Source organism: Phalacrocorax aristotelis, chromosome 11 (assembly GCF_949628215.1).
Source record: "Phalacrocorax aristotelis chromosome 11, bGulAri2.1, whole genome shotgun sequence".
Taxonomy (NCBI): Eukaryota; Metazoa; Chordata; class Aves; order Suliformes; family Phalacrocoracidae; genus Phalacrocorax; species Phalacrocorax aristotelis.
In genome coordinates this window covers 5,926,625-5,946,407 of record NC_134286.1, presented here as the reverse complement: position 1 = coordinate 5,946,407, position 19,783 = coordinate 5,926,625, and the positions used below count along the sequence as shown (strand labels likewise).

At 42.7% G+C, this 19,783-nt stretch overlaps 1 protein-coding gene across 5 annotated transcripts in view; it reads right to left on the bottom strand.

Moving 5' to 3' along the window:
• Nucleotides 1-19,783, bottom strand: part of PCDH11X (protocadherin 11 X-linked) — a 520,325-nt gene that overhangs the window by 131,290 nt on the left and 369,252 nt on the right. For 4 of the 5 annotated variants that reach the window (XM_075106680.1, XM_075106676.1, XM_075106677.1 and 1 more), the window contains one exon: nucleotides 17,077-17,275. The exons of the other annotated variant lie outside the window; for it this stretch is intronic. In XM_075106680.1, coding sequence (XP_074962781.1) covers nucleotides 17,077-17,275 — 199 coding nt within the window. The remainder of the gene's footprint in view (nucleotides 1-17,076; nucleotides 17,276-19,783) is intronic. 5 annotated transcript variants of the gene reach the window in all.

Genomic DNA, 19,783 nt, shown 5'->3' with positions numbered 1-19,783 from the left:
AAAATCTACTGCATTAAGATTTAGTGAGTCAGCTTTCTTGTTACAGAGGCAGGCGGTTTCAGATAAACCTAGTGTACTCATTAGGTTTATCGAGCAGTTAAGTGTTAATGTGAGAGCCCTACTAACTATAATATTAGCTGATATCAGTAGCAAAGGAAGTCCTAGTAATGTCACAGCTCTTTCCTTGGTGTTTTCTTCTATTGTGCCATTTATATGATGACAGAGGGAGAAACATTTCTGAAGCTGTGACACATTACTTGGCAATCTGCTGCATTCTGACACAAATTAAGGGCCAGGAGTCACACAATGATCCAGACATAAACTCCCTCCACAGAAAGAGCGATGCTGTATCAGAAAATCAGAAGAATTCAGGGGGAAGAGGAAAAAAAAAAAAAATTGTCCTTTTCTGACTCCAGAATAATTCACAGCACTGCACTTTTGAAATCTCTGCAGATTAGCAGGTGTAGACAAGAAAATATAAAGTTGAGAAGAAAGTACCTTATTCTTTCCCCAGAAGCTAAACATCTTATAATTATGAACCCTTAAATGAAAAGCTGTATAGTTTAATATCCAAGCTGATTATGTGGCTGTTAATATTCTTTACAAAACAGATGTGCTATACTTTAATCATGTAAACTCCTAATTATCACATGACAACTGAGACCCCACATACAGACATAATCAAATGCTATTCCATTCACAGGACGTGGCAATGAAAGGTAAAGGCCCTGTTTTATTTACAGCTCTTCGCTGGCACGCGTCTTTTTCACAATGCTGTGATTACGGTTTGAGTATTGGAGTAGGTCAGAGTAATGCTGACTGATAATGGGCCGATGGAAAGATATTCTTGTGATCTTTGCAAAAAAGAGAAATAAGGAGATAATTTTAGAGACAGATGTATGAGAGCTCCGCCCCAGCAGAATCTGTAAACAGTGATATTTGACGCCCAGTGAAAAAATGAGCATGTGTACAGAGAAAAGCTTTAATATCCGTTGTAATAAGATAAAAACAATTTTTGCCTTTATAGTTTCAAAGCGCTTTCTCTCACCATTCTTATTTCCAATTATTGCCACTGTTTTTCTTTATATGTCCTGCTCCTGAGAAGGAGAGGCAGAGGTGGTCTGTCTTTCTCTAAACAGTTCTTTGGTGTACGATTATTATGTGACATGAGTAGGCCCTTTCTGGGTAGAGAAATGCTTGCTTTCTTTTAAAGTATTAGGTGAGGGCTAGACTTTATAACATCTCATCCTATAGAGGACACATCTCTGGGACACTGGTTTTGGAACATCAGTTAAGATAAACAGATAAAAGAACAGCTATTGAAATAGTGTCACTGTTCTTCCTGATATTTCAAAGAAACAGTTATTTTGGATGAGAGGAATTTAAGTATGGTAGACCATACAGAATCAGCTAGCCATGTCCTTATCCTGCAAACAGCATTTTAGCTGGATCAGTTGTTGCTTCCTATTTTAATTAGAGAGAATTTTAATTTGTCACAACAAAGTTTGAAGTAGAGCTCTGAGCATTGCAGGGACAAGCATTGCAACTGTGCTGCTTGGCAGCAAGGCATGGCAGAAAGCAATGGTTTTTTCAAAGCACGATAAAGGGAAGAGGCTGTTACCCACTGTTCCACCTCACCATCCCACCCTATTATCCCACCTAAGCCAAGCTATTCAGGATGCGACAGTGTTGCTCGCCCTGACAGAAGTGACACAAATCTGAGGAACATAAAAGCGTTTGTTAAATACAATCAGCAAAACAGTGTTACTATCACACACGGATGCAGGTGAATATTTGCCAGACATCTTATACCATAAGGTAAAACTAACTTGTTGTTGCAAGAAGCTCTGTGAAATAGATGATCTGGCAGTTGGGTGACTCTGCAAATTAAAACAGCACGACGCTGGCCCACCACAGTACTGCCCAGCAGCATTAGCACATCTCCTCATCCACGCATGGCGCCTGCCTTTCCACAACATGATGAGTTGCCCAATTCACATCATCATTAACAGTGTGATTGAACTTTGCGAATCCAATAGAAGACAAGCTAACTATTTTTACAGGATGAAATGAAAACAAAAAGACCTAATATGCCCTTAGAAGCTCTGCTAGTACAGCATATGTTGTCTGTATAGATGCACTCCACTTCTGTTAGACAAGTATTAGTGAACATTTTTACTGCAGTTGTACTGGAAGCATAAAATGAGCGTAACAGCCACATTGTGCTCAGAGCCCCACAAATAAATAGCAAAATTTCTGCTGGTAATTGAGGGAGTTTACAATCTAATTCAGACTGAAACATGGGAATGGATATGAACAAATTACCAAGATAGTGTGTAAGAGCAGGATGAGAATTATAAAAGGGATACCTGAGACAGGAGCTTCTGGCACTGCTGAAATCAGCAACGTAGAGAGTCAGAGTTAACTCTGAAAACATTTACGAACAATTAGAATGTCACTTGGTTTCTTAACAAAAGTACTGAGTCACACCACATTCTGAATAAAACACAACCCATACAAAACTCTGCCACTAACTAGAAAGCAGCAACATTATTTATGGGTATTAAACACAAAGGCGAGAATCTTAACCTTTGATGTAATATAAATCTGAAAGTATCATCATAAATATTTTGCCTAGGTCCCTCCAGCTCAACCCAGAGAAATGTATTTTATTTCTCAGAATGTGTATATAATGTCACTGTCCATTGGATTTCAAGAAAAACTGGTGTTACACTAGGTGATCAACAGCACGTACCAAGGACGCTAGTCCTGCGTTCCCCTGATGCAGAGCCTGCACAAGGGTTTCCGCGCCTTCGCTTGACCTTACCGCAGCAAAGTTGAGGTTTGAAAAGTAGCCAGAAAATAAAAGGATTACAATGCAGATTATACAAGCTCAAAAACCACAGAAGCAGCAGTTTATTAAAAATGTGCTGCTTTTCCAGAAGACTAAAAGATATTTGAAACATAAAGGCAAAAATACCTCCCTTATTCAGGAATATATGGACCTACCCAAGCTTTTTGGAACAAAAATTCTAGTTGTTCCTAATGCATACTTGAAGATCGGATCCCATTTCCCTAGCAAAAGTCCAGTTAAAAGGCAAACATCAGTTTAAGGGATGCCCACATCTCTACACAAATTAGGACAACAATCACTAGATTTATCGAGTTGATCAGCTATGACTCAGGAAATGCTGTGACTTTAAGTGGGAATCTTCTTTGTTCAATAAATACAATTCTTCCATTTAATTTCAAATAGAGACTGATAGCTACAGACAGATATTAAATATATTTCCTAATATATTTTTCATTAATCACAGTGAAATCAAGTAATAAATTATGATGCTTCAAGTGACATTACAATAATGTAATTTTTCACATGGCTTAAATTATATAAAATAATAAAAACGGGTGGGGTTTTTTTCTATATTTCTATTTTTAACACATAAATTAGATGCTAACAAACAACTTAATATTTCAACTAGCTAAAAGCTCCTCCTGGTGCCACTGATTAGCTTGACTTGGAAAAAAAAAGAAAACAAAACAAATTGTAGCATCTGTATTTTCCTGTTCTTAAAGATAAGAAAGAAGTGAAAGTTTGGGACAAAATAAGACAGACAGAAGAAGGACATAAAATTAATCCCTTTGCAGCTCATAAGTAATAGAAACACAAACGTCGTATGAACTGTGTGGGTGGCTAATAAAAATTAGAAGCAAAGAAAGGCTTATTGTCAAGAGGGGGCCACCGCTTCCCTCCAACAGAAGCCTTGCTGGAGCACGATGACTTTGCTGCCCCAGACTCCCGCTGCTGCCTGGCACTTGTGCCTGGTCTTCACACTTGTCATTTGCAAACCCGGTGGACAAGATAAGGGACTGCTTTGCTCGCAGAGGTCTGCTTCACTGTGATAAACTTCTATCTCACCCATAGCTAGATTTAAGATATGTAGGATACACTCGTCTTCAAAGCTGTCACCAGAAGGGAACTCTATCAATGACTTCAGCTTTCATATCCTCCAGATAAACTTTCCGTTTTAATCTGTGCCCTTTGTGACTTTTCAAGCTATCGTAACCATCAAAGCCCTAATACACTCCTGGATACAGGGTGTTCCAAATTAGATTCCATTTATCCAGCCAAACTTCAGGGCCTCTATTTACTGCAAATGTAACAGCTCTAGTCAGATCTAAAAGGAGTTTGAAAAAGTAGAGGGAAGAAATTTGTTGTCTATCCACCTCTGCCCCACCAGGCTGCTTGCTATAGTGATATATTTTAAAACTTTCATAAACCTCTAACAGAAAAAAATAGGATTATCCATTACCAAGTCAGCTTAAGTGATAACATAAATATATATCACAGACCATCTGCCACTAAATCACTGTTTATAGATGTCAGATCTCATTTACTATTAAAAAAAAAACCAAAACAAACACTTTAAAGCCTTCCTTATTATTTCACAAAAAATTACTGATTTCTAAACTGCAAGGTGGAGCTATTCTTTCTAATCTTCTTATGCAGAGTAACTTCTATTATAAACCTCAGTCAAGAATAACATTAGATGGTATTCAGAAACACATTATTGTTGCCTGAATTGCTTCATGCCAGTATGTAGTCTAGAAAAATCCAACAGATTTTCCCCATTGATTTTCCTCATCAATCCCCATTGATTTTGCATGAAAGAACACGGCACATCTCGAAAAACTTGCTTTTACCTTACTTTTCTTTGAACAGTAGAAAATGTGCATCAAGGCATTATATTCTGATATCAACGATAATATAGCTAAAATTTACTTTTAGAAGAATTTATAGAGTGGTCCTTATTCACAGAAAGTATAAGATTTTCAAAGCCAGAGTCTGTGTTGACAATGCTGTGTTTGACCAATAGGGTCCAAGTGGTACAATCTTTTTGCTTTTGCATTTTTTCATTTAATTTGCTTTGTCCATTTTTTTCCTCTTTGTGTCAGCTGCTTTAATAACTCCTAAAGCAGGCGCTCAGGGATCAAATTACCCAACCATGGAATTATTTCTGAATATGCAATCTGTATCCTCTCAGGTACAAGTAAAAATCTGCTTGCAAAAGCCACTCATCGGTGTCATTGTGAATTCACCTCTCCAATCTGACCTCTTCCCTGCTCTCCAATCTCCAGTCATCAACAAGTCAAGACCATCATAATGTTTTGTTTTATAGGAGTTTCTGTTGGCTTGCTTCACTGTATGTGCTTATGACTAGACAGTTATTTTATTTTAGAAACAGATAGCTAAAACATCTGGAAAATCCAGTTTTCAGCCCTGTGACATTTGATGCCCTCAAACATATGCCATACAGATATAAAGTTGCACTTCTAAAGAAGACATACTTTAAAATGTGAACACTGAGCACATCCTGATTTTGATCTCTGCCAGTTCCCCATCTTTTAAATCAAACAGCCACTTAATGATTGCTGTGGTGGTTTATATATATGTGATTCATGGGCATGCTCTCAGGAGGTCATCGGAAAGGTTGGCACTGCACCAAGTGGTACAGTACCATACTCAGCCATTACATTCCCCCACCTACATACAAGCTAATTTGATTAAAGGTAGAAGATCAATCAAACTCTATTGCCTCAGAAAGATTAATTACCTCAGCGCTTTCTGAATTAATTATTAGTGTTCAGCCATGGGGATAGAAAAACCCAATACAGTAGAAGTAAAAGGACCCAATGGGCAGATGTGGTAGACTGGGATGTGTTTTAGCCCAAGATTTATTATCTTTAACTAACGACAGTGTCTTTATTTTTTACTCAAATTAGATCTAAGCACTATAGTGTGTTTATAACTCAGCAAAACCAGAATTAAATTACTGTTACTTTTCAACCTTGTTGTGGAACTAAAAGCACACAAGAAAAGAACAACAACAACAACAAAAAAAAAAAAACAAAAACACTGTTAAAAAAAATCGTATCTGCTGGCAATCACTCCTAGCCCCAGTTTTCGGACAGGGAACAAGATACTTAAAACTTTGTAGTTTTATTTTTTCTCGTGCCCCAGCATGAGGTCTGAAGTCCAGCTGCCCGAGCAGTCTTACTGATGATGTTTAAAGAGTATATTTCAGCAACCACAGAGTTTCTGATTATCGGACAAGTCAGCATGGCAAAAAATGTAGCTGTTTTCCCCAGGGAGAACAAGCTCCCTACCTTCAGCTGCCTGCCGTCAGTGTGCAGTGCTGACCCTTTCTTCTTCACAATGACATCAATGAGATTTACAGGACCCTGTGAGCTGTCATTAAGGTAAACTTCCCACAGCGCTTGTGCAAGGACGGGCTGCCGTCACGGCTCCCCGTCAGCGTGGGCGGTCGGCGGCAGCAGGGCAAAGCTCCCTGGCCGGCTACTGCAGCACGTGCACCGGCCCCGTGTCCAGCCTGGTGCTGGAAGTCGAAGGCAAGGGCTAATGCAGAACTGAGATTCGGCAAACGCAGTCGCTGACAGCTTTTATATTACAAACACAGAAAAGGGACCTCTTAAATCACAGAACAGATTTGCTGCTATTACAGAGGACAATTTATTTGCCCTCTCATAAATTTATCAAACTTCTTTTTAAAACCAGTTAGCATTCTCATTCCCTCCTTCTATACTTCCTCACTGATCTTATTTGCAATCCCCAGATTTCTGGCCATGGCTGATTTACAGACAGCACCTGTGAAGCAACCCAGTGCTTCATTTTGGCCACCAATATCTCTCTACGCCCATTCTCTGCTATTACTTGTGAGCAGTCTTAATCCCCAGCCAGCCTTTAATTTGCAGTTTAAACAAGCCCATATTAAGTGCTTTTTCTGCATATAGGCATTCCATTCCCTTTTTATTAATAATATTTCTTTACACCTGTTTCTCAAGTGAGTTCACCTTTCGTAAAATGTGGGAATCCAGCTCTACTCGTAATATTCCCGTTGTGGTATTATCAATGCCTTGGGTTTTTCATTTTTCTTTCTTTTTTCCTCTGCATGAGGGGTAGCCCAGGATTTTTTCACAATCATGTTAGGTACTGGTGATTTATAGTTTATCTTTGTAATACTCAGTTGGTTTTTTCTTGATGTTATTTTCAGCTGCTGATTTATATACTGGTTACATACACCCATTCCTTTGAGAAATACTCTCAACTATTAGATTTCATCCCACTGCTATAACTCCAAATCCTTAGCAAAATCCAATTCTTGTGTCTTACACACCTCCTCCTCTCTATTTTCAGGCTCTGAGACAGCAGAATATTTCATTGACGCATTCCTGCTTTTTAATGCCAAACTCATTAATAAATATAATGATGGAGATTTTTTCCATTCTTCTACTGTGCCTTTTCCTTCTTATTTAATAGTGCTTCACCTTAATGTCATAATAATAGTTACCAGTTCTTAAATCTATATAGACTAGCTATACATATACCCCACTCCCCAAGATTAAAAATACAAGTCATTGAAGTGAGATGATCCAGATAATCTAGTACTATTCTCGGAAAACTTATCATACCTTTTATTGTTTTCTGTTTACATATATCTTATAGTTTCTTTCTTGTAAATGTTTTCCAGTAGCAAAGCCTTTTTTTTCTTGACACCTTATCTCTTAGAGTTACAGAAAAATAAGGAAAACACTATCAGTTTTGATATCCTGGGAGGAAGATTATCTCCTCTCCTCCACATGAATGCACTGAACCTGATCTGACTTTTAGTTCCATTATCATCATTCTTCATCAGCCTGTCTTTGCTCCCATCAACATCAGCCTTATCAAAAATTAAGGCAAGGTGAAACTATTCTTTTAATTTTGGGGAAGAAATATATGCTATCTTTAATCATGAACAGATGTCATCCTTGCTGCAAACCTCCTTCTTATGTCGTTAAATACCATAGATTACAGTCCTAATACTCTTGAAGTCTGATGATCACTTAAAGCCAGCCTAAGCTTTGCCCAGCCACTCATTCACTCGTTTGCTGTCCTCAAGTAGTGCCTCATGTAACTTTCTCCCCACCCAGATCAGGTTGAAGCCAGATGAATTCTTCTATCCTGACCACCCAAGAAGCTCTACAAATGCTTGTGCTGCCACAAGAGAAGGTGCAACTGGGAGAGAATAAACAAGCAGCCATAGCCACCTCTGGGAACGCTGGCTTGAAGTGACTGTGAAGTTACCGTACACATTGGCTTGCCTTTTGGCCATCCTTTCCTTAGGGCTCCACTTCCTGATTTTCAAGACAACTTTCTTGGATTATTCATTAGTGGCTAATTCATATTAAATATCATTATGGAGGTGCCCTCTCCTTAAGATCCCATTTTTCTCCTATTCAAAACCCTGAAATCTCAGTGTGATTTGCCTCATTAACTAGTCCTTTAATTTTCAGCTATCTTTGTTTATACTTCCATTTTGTCTATACAAAATAATTACAATTATTTAATTGCATATTACTTTCAGGTTTTCTGGCTTCCTCCCCCCAAGGCTGCAATCATATTCTTCTTACTCTGCCCACGTTCTTAGCTAGACTGGGCATATTTAATCTTCTCCAAATAAAAGTAAGAAAAATAATTTTATTCCCTAGACGGAAAAAAAAAAAGAGTCAGATTGTTTTGATAATGCTATAAAAACAGGTGAAGCATGAAAATCTGTCAGTAATACGTTACACATATGTTAAATAACCAAGTACAACCAGGGTTGATGTACACCTTTCAACCCCTTCGGTCAACATCACTGCTTACAGCCACTAAGTGGGCACCGTTGAGAGACAGTTTCCTGTGGAAGTTTACCAAAAGAGAACTTGTTACTTTTTGTCTATGTTTGTAGGGTGTTTTGTATTCAAACATAATACAGGGGGGAAAAAAGAAAAGGGGAAAAAAAGGTGGTGTGGTTAAAATCCTCAGCATAGGGAGCCATTGGAGCATCCTTATTAGTTTGAGCGATTTATTAGCAGAAAATATGAATACGCATACATTAGTGCTGTTACTTAAGGATAACGTTTTTGACAAATCTACATGCATTTTTACATTACTGTTTACTTAGTGTGAGTTTATAGGCATCTCTTCCTTGTGACGCGTCTACTACACTGCACATGATGCTTTTTTGAAGAGGCAACTAAAGTAAGAGAAGACAAATCATTTTAAATAGCTGTGCTGGTTTTGGCTGAGAAGGGGTTAATTCTCCTCACTGTGGGGGTCGGCTGCCTTTCCAGCTTCCCGCGCTCTGCCGCGTGGCGGGGGGGGGGGCTGGGAGGGGCGGGGCCATGGTGGGGGCGGCTGACCCCGACTGGCCAATGGCAGGTTCACTCCATACCATGTGACACCATGACCAATATATTGAGGGGGGGCAGTGGCAGCGCGGGGGCGGCGCGGCGTCGGGTCGGCGGGCGGCTGCGGCGAGCGCGGTTCGTTTTGGCAATTCGTTCCCCCTCTCCCCTCCTTTCCCCCTCCCCCGGGGCTTCGCGCCTCTCGTTGTTCTCCTTTACATTGCATTTCTACTGTTGTTTCTTTTAATTTTAATTATTAAACTGTTCTTATCCCAACCCACAAGCGGTACCCTTCTGATTCTCTCCCCCATCTACCGGTGGGGGAGTGAGCGAGCGGCTGTGTGGGGCTGAGCTGCTGCTAAACCACGACAGTCTTTTTGGCGCCCAACGTGGGGCTCAAGGGTTGGAGATAACAACAGCTGCTGGTCACAGCACCATGTTGTCCTTTTTGCAGTTGGTGTTAAAAATCGGTGTTGGTTTGTTGAGTCTGCTGTGTTCTGCTGTGATTAGTAATGTTTTGCCTACAAGATTTGTTATACAAACACTCATTTTCAGCTTTATCTGGTATTTGGGGGTTTTGCTGAAACCGTTACTGTACTTTGGATACCACCTTGTTGAGGCAATTAGCAATTATACCTCCTCCTCTGAGAGGTTTTATATGGAGGAAATACAAATAATACCGTTGCAACTTTGTTCTATGATGTCTGTGCCTTTGTAACAACAACGTTTTTGTATCTTGAACATCCTTGGGTGGTTAAGGTGCACTTATTGTTAGTTTTTGGGCATGTTGTTTTGGTTTTGACTAAGCAACTTAAGAATAGCACCCAGAAATCTGCCCCAAGGCTTGATAGTTACGAGTGGCAGGGCATGTGGGATAGCATGGGCAAATACCTAGGGCAGTGGGCACCCCCAGTGTTTTGGAGTTTCACCCCCGAACAAGTGCAGAATCCTAAAAAACTAGTAGAATATTTGGAGAAAGTATGTTGTTACGCTGGGAACTCCAGAGAGACACAGATAACTGCAACATGTTGGGGTCTGGCCCATGCATACCGAGCCCTGCTCAACAGTATTCAGTGCCCCCAGGGGGAAGAGAAGGTCTCTGGATTGAAATGCAAAGTGACTGGCACTGTAGACAATCCAGCCCTGACAACAGGCACTGCAGCCACTCAAACCCCCACAACAAGTACCGGAGCTAGCTCAGAAAATAAACCCGTACCAGTATCAGTTGCCCCCATACACAAGACGAAATATTGGAAGCAGACATCAACTCGTTTAGAACGGGATGATGAAGAACCAGGGCCATCGCGGGGAGAGGAGGGAGAAGTAATAAATGAAATAGAGACCACCCGATCCCTGTCCTTAAGCGAGTTGCGAGATATGCGAAAAGATTATAGCCGTCGTTCAGGTGAGCACATTGTCACCTGGCTGCTCCGATGCTGGGATAATGGGGCCAGTAGCCTGGAACTAGAGGGAAAAGAAGCCAAACAATTGGGATCCCTTTCTGGGGAAGGGCGCGTTGACAAAGCAATTGGAAAAAAACCACAAGCCCTCAGCCTCTGGAGGCGACTCCTGTCTGGAGTGAAGGAAAGGTATCCCTTTAAAGAAGATGTTACATATCGTCCAGGAAAATGGACAACTATGGAGAAAGGCATCCAGTATCTAAGGGAATTAGCTGTGTTTGAGGTGATTTATGGTGACCTGGACGATCAACGGTCATCCAAAGATCCAGATGAAGCCGAGTGCACACGACCCATGTGGCGGAAGTTTGTACGGAGCGCACCATCTTCGCATGCAAACTCATTGGCAGTGATGTCCTGGAAAGATGACGAGGCACCAATGGTGGCAGAGGTGATAGATAGACTCTGGGATTACGACACAAATATCTCTTCCTCGCTTTTCTCTGCTGTGGAGAAACTATCCCAAGAGGTCCAGCAACTCAAAGAAGATCTGTCCTACTCCCCACCTCGACAGAGCAGTGTCTCAGCTGTTAGGAATAAGCGTCCTTTGGCTCAAAGAAGGGGATACACACCACGGGCCACCCTATGGTTCTACCTGCGTGACCACGGAGAGGACATGATGAGGTGGGATGGCAAGCCTACTTCGACCCTACAGGCACGAGTACATGAACTGCAAGGAAGAACAGTCACTCAGGGAGGCTCTTCCAGGAAAGCTGCTGCTCCAGTTTCCAGTGAGCAAGTCCCCAGACAGAGGAGTAGAAGCGCAGATTTTATTTCTAAGTGTAATAGAGGGACTCCTGACTCACATTTACAGGAAGTGAGTTGTGACTGCCATGATCAGGACTAGAGGGGCCCTGCCTCCAGCCGGGTGGAGGAAAGGGATAACCGGGCTTACTGGACTGTGTGGATCCGATGGCCTGGCACGTCCGACCCACAGGAGTATAAAGCTTTAGTGGACACCGGCGCACAGTGCACCTTAATGCCATCAAACTATATAGGGGCAGAACCCATCAGCATTGCTGGAGTGACAGGGGGATCTCAAGAGCTAACTGTATTGGAGGCCGAAGTGAGCCTAACTGGCAATGAGTGGCAGAAGCACCCCATTGTGACTGGCCCAGAGGCTCCGTGCGTCCTTGGCATAGACTACCTCAGGAGAGGGTATTTCAAGGACCCAAAGGTTACAAGTGGGCTTTTGGTGTATCTGCCTTGGAGACGGAGGAAACTGAACAGCTGTCTACCTTGCCCGGTCTCTCAAAGGACCCTTCTGTGGTGGGGTTGCTGAAGGTCAAAGAACAACAGGTGCCAATCGCCACCACAACAGTGCACCGGCGGCAATATCGCACCAACAGAGACTCTCTGATCCCCATCCATAAACTCATTCACCAACTGAGGAGCCAAGGAGTCATCAGTAAGACCCACTCACCCTTTAACAGTCCCATCTGGCCAGTCCGGAAGCCTAATCAAGAGTGGAGACTAACAGTAGACTATCGTGGCCTGAATGAAGTCACTCCACCGTTGAGTGCTGCTGTGCCAGACATGCTAGAACTTCAATACGAACTGGAGTCAAAGGCGGCCAAGTGGTATGCCACAATTGATATTGCTAATGCATTCTTCTCAATCCCTCTGGCAGCAGAGTGCAGGCCACAGTTTGCTTTCACATGGAGGGGCGTCCAGTACACCTGGAATCGACTGCCCCAGGGGTGGAAACACAGTCCTACCATTTGCCATGGACTGATTCAGACTGTACTGGAACAGGGAGAAGCTCCAGAACACCTTCAATACATTGACGACATCATTGTGTGGGGCAACACAGCGGAAGAAGTTTTTGAGAAAGGAGAGAAAATAGTCCAAATCCTTCTGAAAGCTGGTTTTGCCATAAAACAAAGTAAGGTGAAGGGACCTGCACGAGAAATCCAGTTCTTAGGAATCAAATGGCAAGATGGTCGTCGTCAGATTCCAATGGATGTGATCAACAAAATAGCAGCCATGTCTCCACCAACTAGCAAAAAGGAAACACAAGCTTTCTTGGGCGTTGTGGGTTTCTGGAGAATGCATATTCCAAATTACAGTCTGATCGTAAGCCCTCTCTATCAAGTGACCCGGAAAAAGAATGGTTTCAAATGGGGCCCTGAGCAACGACAAGCCTTTGAACAGATTAAACGAGAAATAGTCCATGCAGTAGCTCTTGGGCCAGTCCAGGCAGGACAAGATGTAAAAAATGTGCTCTACACCACAGCCGGGGAGAATGGCCCTACCTGGAGCCTCTGGCAGAAAGCACATGGGGAGACCCGGGGTCGACCCCTAGGGTTTTGGAGTCGGGGATACAGAGGGTCTGAAGCCCGCTATACTCCAACTGAAAAAGAGATATTGGCAGCATATGAAGGGGTCCGAGCTGCTTCAGAAGTGGTTGGTACTGAAGCACAGTTGCTCCTGGCACCCCGACTGCCAGTGCTGGGCTGGATGTTCAAAGGAAACATCCCCTCTACACACCATGCAACTGATGCTACGTGGAGTAAATGGGTTGCACTGATCACCCAGCGGGCTCGAGTAGGAAACCCCAGTCGCCCAGGAATTTTGGAAGTGATTATGGACTGGCCAGAAGGCAAAGACTTTGGAATATCACCAGAGGAGGAGGTGACACGTGCTGAAGAAGCCCCACTGTATAACAAACTGCCAGAAGATGAGAAGCAATATGCCCTGTTCACTGATGGGTCCTGTCGCCTTGTGGGAAAGCACCGGAGATGGAAGGCTGCTGTATGGAGTCCTACACGACAAGTAGCAGAACCTGCTGAAGGAGAAGGTGAATCGAGCCAGTTTGCAGAGGTAAAGGCCATCCAGCTGGCCTTAGACATCGCTGAACGGGAAAAGTGGCCAGTGCTCTATCTCTATACTGACTCCTGGATGGTGGCAAATGCCCTGTGGGGCTGGCTGCAGCAGTGGAAGCAAAGCAACTGGCAGCGCCGAGGCAAACCCATCTGGGCTGCCACATTTTGGCAAGATATTGCTGCACGGGTAGAGAAACTGGTTGTAAAGGTACGGCATGTGGATGCTCACGTCCCCAGGAGTCGGGCCACAGAAGAACATCGAAACAACCAGCAGGTAGATCAGGCTGCCAAGACTGAAGTGGCTGAGGTGGATCTGGACTGGCAGCATAAGGGTGAACTATTTGTAGCTCGGTGGGCCCATGACACCTCAGGCCATCAAGGGAGAGATGCAACATACAGGTGGGCTCGTGATCGAGGGGTGGACTTGACCATGGATGTTATTGCACAGGTTATCCACGAATGTGACACATGCGCCGCAATCAAGCAAGCAAAGCGGGTAAAGCCTCTGTGGTGTGGGGGACGATGGCTGAAATATAAATATGGGGAGGCCTGGCAAATTGACTATATCACACTCCCACAGACCCGCCAAGGCAAGCGCCATGTGCTTACAATGGTAGAAACAACGACTGGCTGGCTGGAAACATCTCCTGTCCCCCACGCCACTGCCCGGAACACTATCCTGGGTCTTGAGAAACAAGTCCTGTGGCGACATGGCACCCCAGAGAGAATTGAGTCAGACAACGGGACTCATTTCCGAAATAGCCTCACAGACACCTGGGCCAAAGAGCACGGCATTGAGTGGGTGTATCACATCCCCTATCACGCACCAGCCTCTGGGAAAATTGAACGGTACAATGGACTGTTAAAAACTACACTGAGAGCAATGGGGGGTGGGACATTCAGGCACTGGGATACACATTTAGCAAAAGCCACGTGGTTAGTCAACACGAGGGGATCTGCCAACCGAGCTGGCCCTGCCCAGTCAGAAATCCTACATACTGTGGAAGGGGATAGAGTCCCTGTAGTGCACACAAAAGGTATGCTGGGCAAAACAGTCTGGGTTCTTCCTGCCTCCAGCAAAGGCAAACCCATTCGTGGGATTGCTTTTGCTCGAGGACCTGGGTGCACTTGGTGGGTGATGCGGGAGGATGGAGAAATCCGATGTGTGCCTCAAGGGGATTTGATTTTGGGTGAAAACAGTCAATGAACTGAATGGCACAATGTGAACTGCTATATAATACTGTGTGTCACCTCTGTGTTGTATCAATGATATCAGAGTACGAGCCTCCCAACCCATGGAAGATCAACTATGAAACAAGCTGTGCAGCAGTGACGGAACGATGACTGACTTGGTATGCAGCAACCCAACGCCACACACCATCTCTCCCACCCTGAAAGACTGATACAACAGATGGAGCCCAGAGTCATGGGCTGGGTGAACTCAATGGACATTTTAATGGACATTTTACAGGGAAGGTCCATGAACTAAGGGAATGATGTCTGTGTATTATGTTAAAGGATGGGAAGGGGAGGGGTGGTTATGCTGCGGGTCTTCCCTTTCTTTTTTACTTAGACGTGTGAGAACACACAACACATCTATTTGTATCTGCTTTTTTTTTTGCGCTGCTGGATGCTACCATTAATATAACCATGAAACACTAAAAAAGGACTGCAAACTACACTTTCCTCACTGTCAGCATCACGCTATATTGTGTCATTTGAACTGTTTCAATAAGATCAGTTAGAAGGGCAAAAAATCTTCACATAACAAAAATGCTAATTAAACTGTGATTTCAAGTTTAAAACTGAACTGTCAGGTAATTAGACAGGTGATTAAATGTTCTTCACTTCAGACTTGAAAAGACATCGGATGCCTGCTTAGTCTCCACACAGTGATATGTGTCAATGATATTCAGATATCAAAGCTGTATTACATTTAGGGCAACATTCTAGAAGAGTCATGACACATATTTCTTCTGAAATTGCAAAAACTGGGCTCAAAAAGCACTGGTAAATCCAAAACCTGAGCCTCTTTGTAAACGGCAAGACAGGATCCACATGCCTGTTCTAACAACTCCTCATATGCCAGGTCCTGTCCCACGCTCCCTGCATGAAAGGACCCAAATACTGATCTCATGTACATCATGCTCACTGTAGTAAAGCATATCAGAGTTAAAATGAAAAAGAGTTGGAAAGCAAGTTCAAATCATGAGTACGCATAGCAAAAGCAGCAAACCCAATATATAATTTGATATTTTCTTTCTTTGGGGGTACATCTGTACCCCTTAGAACCTCATTCTGTGAGGAATTCAGTTTGACTGCCTAGAATATTCTTAAGGGTATACTAAAGCCTCAAGTGTATAAACACAAACAAAAACACTGTTTTCAACACAACGTCCAAAACCTCTGATGGTTCTTGTCAGCTGTCTACCAGCTCAGATAAAATATTCTGGCGTTATTTCAGGAACCATACAACTTTACAAATTTTAGGGTCTGAAACTGATGATCCCTAGTTAATAGTTTATGAACTAAAAGAAAAAGAGGGAACGGTCCTCATCCATGCAGACAAGCCCCTCAGACTCCAGTCTCGGGCAGCACAATGCAGAGGCAGCAGCGTGATTTCCGAGAGCCAGGCTGAATTTGTCAGCGCCAGCTCGGAGCTGGAGGTAATGCTCTCTGCTGGATACTGTATTTGCCAGTGCAGAGATGTAACTACCTTCTCACAGAGCTATTTCAGGTGCATAGGACTTTCTAATTCATTTGTCATGATACAGTAAAGCAGCTGAAGTACACCTTTCGGGCCAAGTTTTGCCCAGAACAGATGTATTTTCAAATCACTTATGAGGCTACTAACAAGGCCTCAGAGGCTTACACACATTCAGGTGTCTTTTTATCAATGGCATGGTTCAATTTAATCCAGATAAAGAGCCCCTGGACAATTAACAGTTAACTAAAGTGCAGTGGAGTCTCTAACAGGCTATCACTTCATGGCAGAGAAAGCAAGGTCAGTATCCATAGCTCTAGTGTGGTCTTGAGCTCATCTTGATTTTGCCTAACTGTTTTCAATACCCTAAGAAGCCAGTGATAACAGTAGAAGATGACAAACTCTTTTGAGATGATTACTACATACCATAGTTACTCGCAAAAGACAAATCAAGAAACCCTTACTTCTGGAGGCTGCAGTGTCTTCGCAGACCTACTCACCATCCAGAAGTTTGTTAAAACAAACTCCAATGCACAGCAGCGTTGGGTAGGGAGACACATTAAAAAGCGTAAACTCCCTCAGAGCAGTATTTATTACTGTAAGGGCAACAGCGTTAACCTCTGCAGAAAGCTCCTCTGCACATAGCACAGCAGATCTATAAAAATACCAGGTAATGCATAAACTCTTTACAGCTCAAGAGTGTTTTACTTCCAATGGTCAGACTTCGCATTTTTAGAAATATAGGGTTTCTATAACCACATTAAAATCAATGTTCAGTTCCAACAGTTGCCTGAAAAAGAAGACCACTTTTGATACCCAAATGATTTAACAAGTAAGATGACCAGAGTTCATCACTTACTGGACTCCGGGTCTGAGTTGCCGTCTCCTTCCGTCCGGCTGTTGGGTGAAGCTTGCTCATAGTACTCTTCCTGGGGGAAGCCGAGGGGCAGGGGGTGCGATGTGCTAGCACCGCTTGTGGGTTCATGGTCTCCAAGCCCACTGTCACTGCAGCTTTCCTGGGAGCCATCTGGTAGGTGAAACGTGACACGGCGCTGAGGCTACAAGGAAGGAAGAAAATTATATGGTTTCCACCACAGTATCAGTAATTGCTTAATGCAACCAATTTAGGAAATGTATTATTTCAGTTATCTGCTGAAGACGCATTATCTGGAGTTGTGCACAATTTCAGGCTTTCATGAACAGGCAGCCTGCTTTCAAGCCCGCTTCACCTGACAGCACTGCTTTCTTCTATTTTTAAAAAAATGTAAGCCCTGATGCAAAATGAAAGACACCTCAAACCAAAGAGATTCCGTCAGACTTCACAAGTCTTCGGATGCCTTTTGTATATTGACTGGGAGATTTCAATCACTTTTTGAGGCTCAATTTATTTCACTGCTCAGTTTTCTAGTTTTCAAATAACATTTTCTTTCCCATTAAAAGCTGTTCCACACTTCTGGGCCTAAAAATGTGACATACTTCTAATGTTGGATTCTTCTAAGGCAGAGAAAGAACAAACAATAACAAGCCTTATGTATAGAAAACAATTCTAACAGATTTTCCACATCCATTAAACTAATGAATTAAAAGTAGATTCCACTACTCTCCTTCAGACATTTCATTATGACCCCTTTGATTTCTGTTATACCACAGACCTGTATCTTAACAGTAAAAAGCTGGAAGCTGGGAAACAGAGGGCTGAAGAAGGAGAGCATCACAGCACAGTTACTGAAGGAAGGGCCAAGTGAATGAAGCACTTGATGCATCAGTCCTAAGAAAATAATTTTCATTACCTAAGTGACTCAGCCTGATGTAGGAGCTGAGTAACTGAAATTTAAGTCTGTCACAGTATTAAAAGAAAATATGAACAAAGAAATAAGCAGCCCTCCTCCTTATTTCCATGTGTCTTGGAAAGGTGAAACATGAAGTTTTTTAAAAAATAAAATAAAATAAAATTAAAATAAAATAAAATAAAATTAAAATAAAATAAAATAAAATAAAATTCCAAACAATTTAAAATGTTCTTAGCTTGACATTACTCAAAATTCTATTTGAAAAGCAGTGCAAAACTTTCCAGTTCCAGAACTGTTGGGATTAATAATGCTGGATGCATTTACGCAAAAAAACGTATACACCTTGTTTATAAGACAGTAGATGTTGTTAGAGGTCCCTAGATATTTGGTTCCTGTAGGTGATGGTGTTGAACCCTTCCAGTTATATAAAGTTTTTGCTAAAAAGTTAAGTTCCTCTTTTTTCAAAATCTCTTATCACTGTGACATTACTACATATGCCCACAGACAGCTGCTCTACAGTGTGGTACAGCCAAGAAAATGGCAAGACCAATTTGACCTATGCAAGTCCTGACAGATGTGAGTGAAAACTCTTCGTAAAAGCTACCTGTGAGAAATTCACGGCTTTCCCAGAAAATCTGTTCTAGTGCTTCACTATTGCTAATGGAGAGGTTTTCTCCTAATTTCTAACATGCCTCTTTCTTGTTACAAAATAAATCACTTCTTCAGTCCCATCCATCATGGTCTGGTTATTCCCACTCATCTTTCTGGCATTCGGCACTTTAGCCTACTTCAGAATAAACAGACCTTATTATTTCAATCTGTTGTGTACCTTCTGATATCTCTTACTGCTCCCCCCTGCATACATGCTCACACACGCTTCTCCGTGCGCTGCTCAAAACTCATTATGCAGCTTCATCTAAGAGCTTTAAAGCATGGAGTAGAGCAGAAGGATCATTTCACGTCTCCTGCAGGCTCCACTACTGCTTTGTCTTTTTCATGGCAGCGTAACGCATTTTCCTTGCCAACCACCATAATGCCCAGCTCCTTTTCTAATGATCTTTTTCTAGCTATCCCCTTTCTGGTTATTGCCATTGATTGCTGGAGCCCAAGTGTGGTACTTTGCATTCATTCTTCCTGCCATTCTGTTTTTCCAGATGATTTCGTCTGTTTATCATCAAGTACGCTCTGCCTTCTCATCCTGCTTTCCTCTTTAGCAAATTTGCAGAGTTTAGATTCCCCCTCATTAGGCAAATCTTTAAGAAAAACTGGAACAGATCAAGCCAAGACATCAATTGAGGAGCTCTGAAAACCTTTCAGAGAATTACTTCAATCACAGAGGATGGAAAGGGGCCTCCTGTAACTGCAGGAGAAGCCTTACAGCACACTGGCAAAAAATTGAGACTGTGAAAAGTTCACAGCTAACACTCCCCCATGCCCCCCCACCTCCCCCCACACCCCAACCCCTACCCCTCCCCAATCCATTTTTGGTGTCACCAGACAAATCTTACTACTTAACTCTCTAGTCGGCTGCCTGTTGCTACTCCCAGGGCTCTCTGGAAGGCTGGCTGGGGCAGTGGTCCTGCTCCTCCAACCGGCTGTCTGATCCTTTTCCCACCAAAGACAGGCAGAGATATACAGTATCTCTGCACAGTCCAAAAACCAGATGGATCCACAGAAATTGCTGATAGGGCTTAGCCTATTCTACTACTTAACTGTCAGTTGCTTCTCAGAGCCCTGTTCACACCAGCAGTCTCGGTTGACTCTTATTTGGAAATC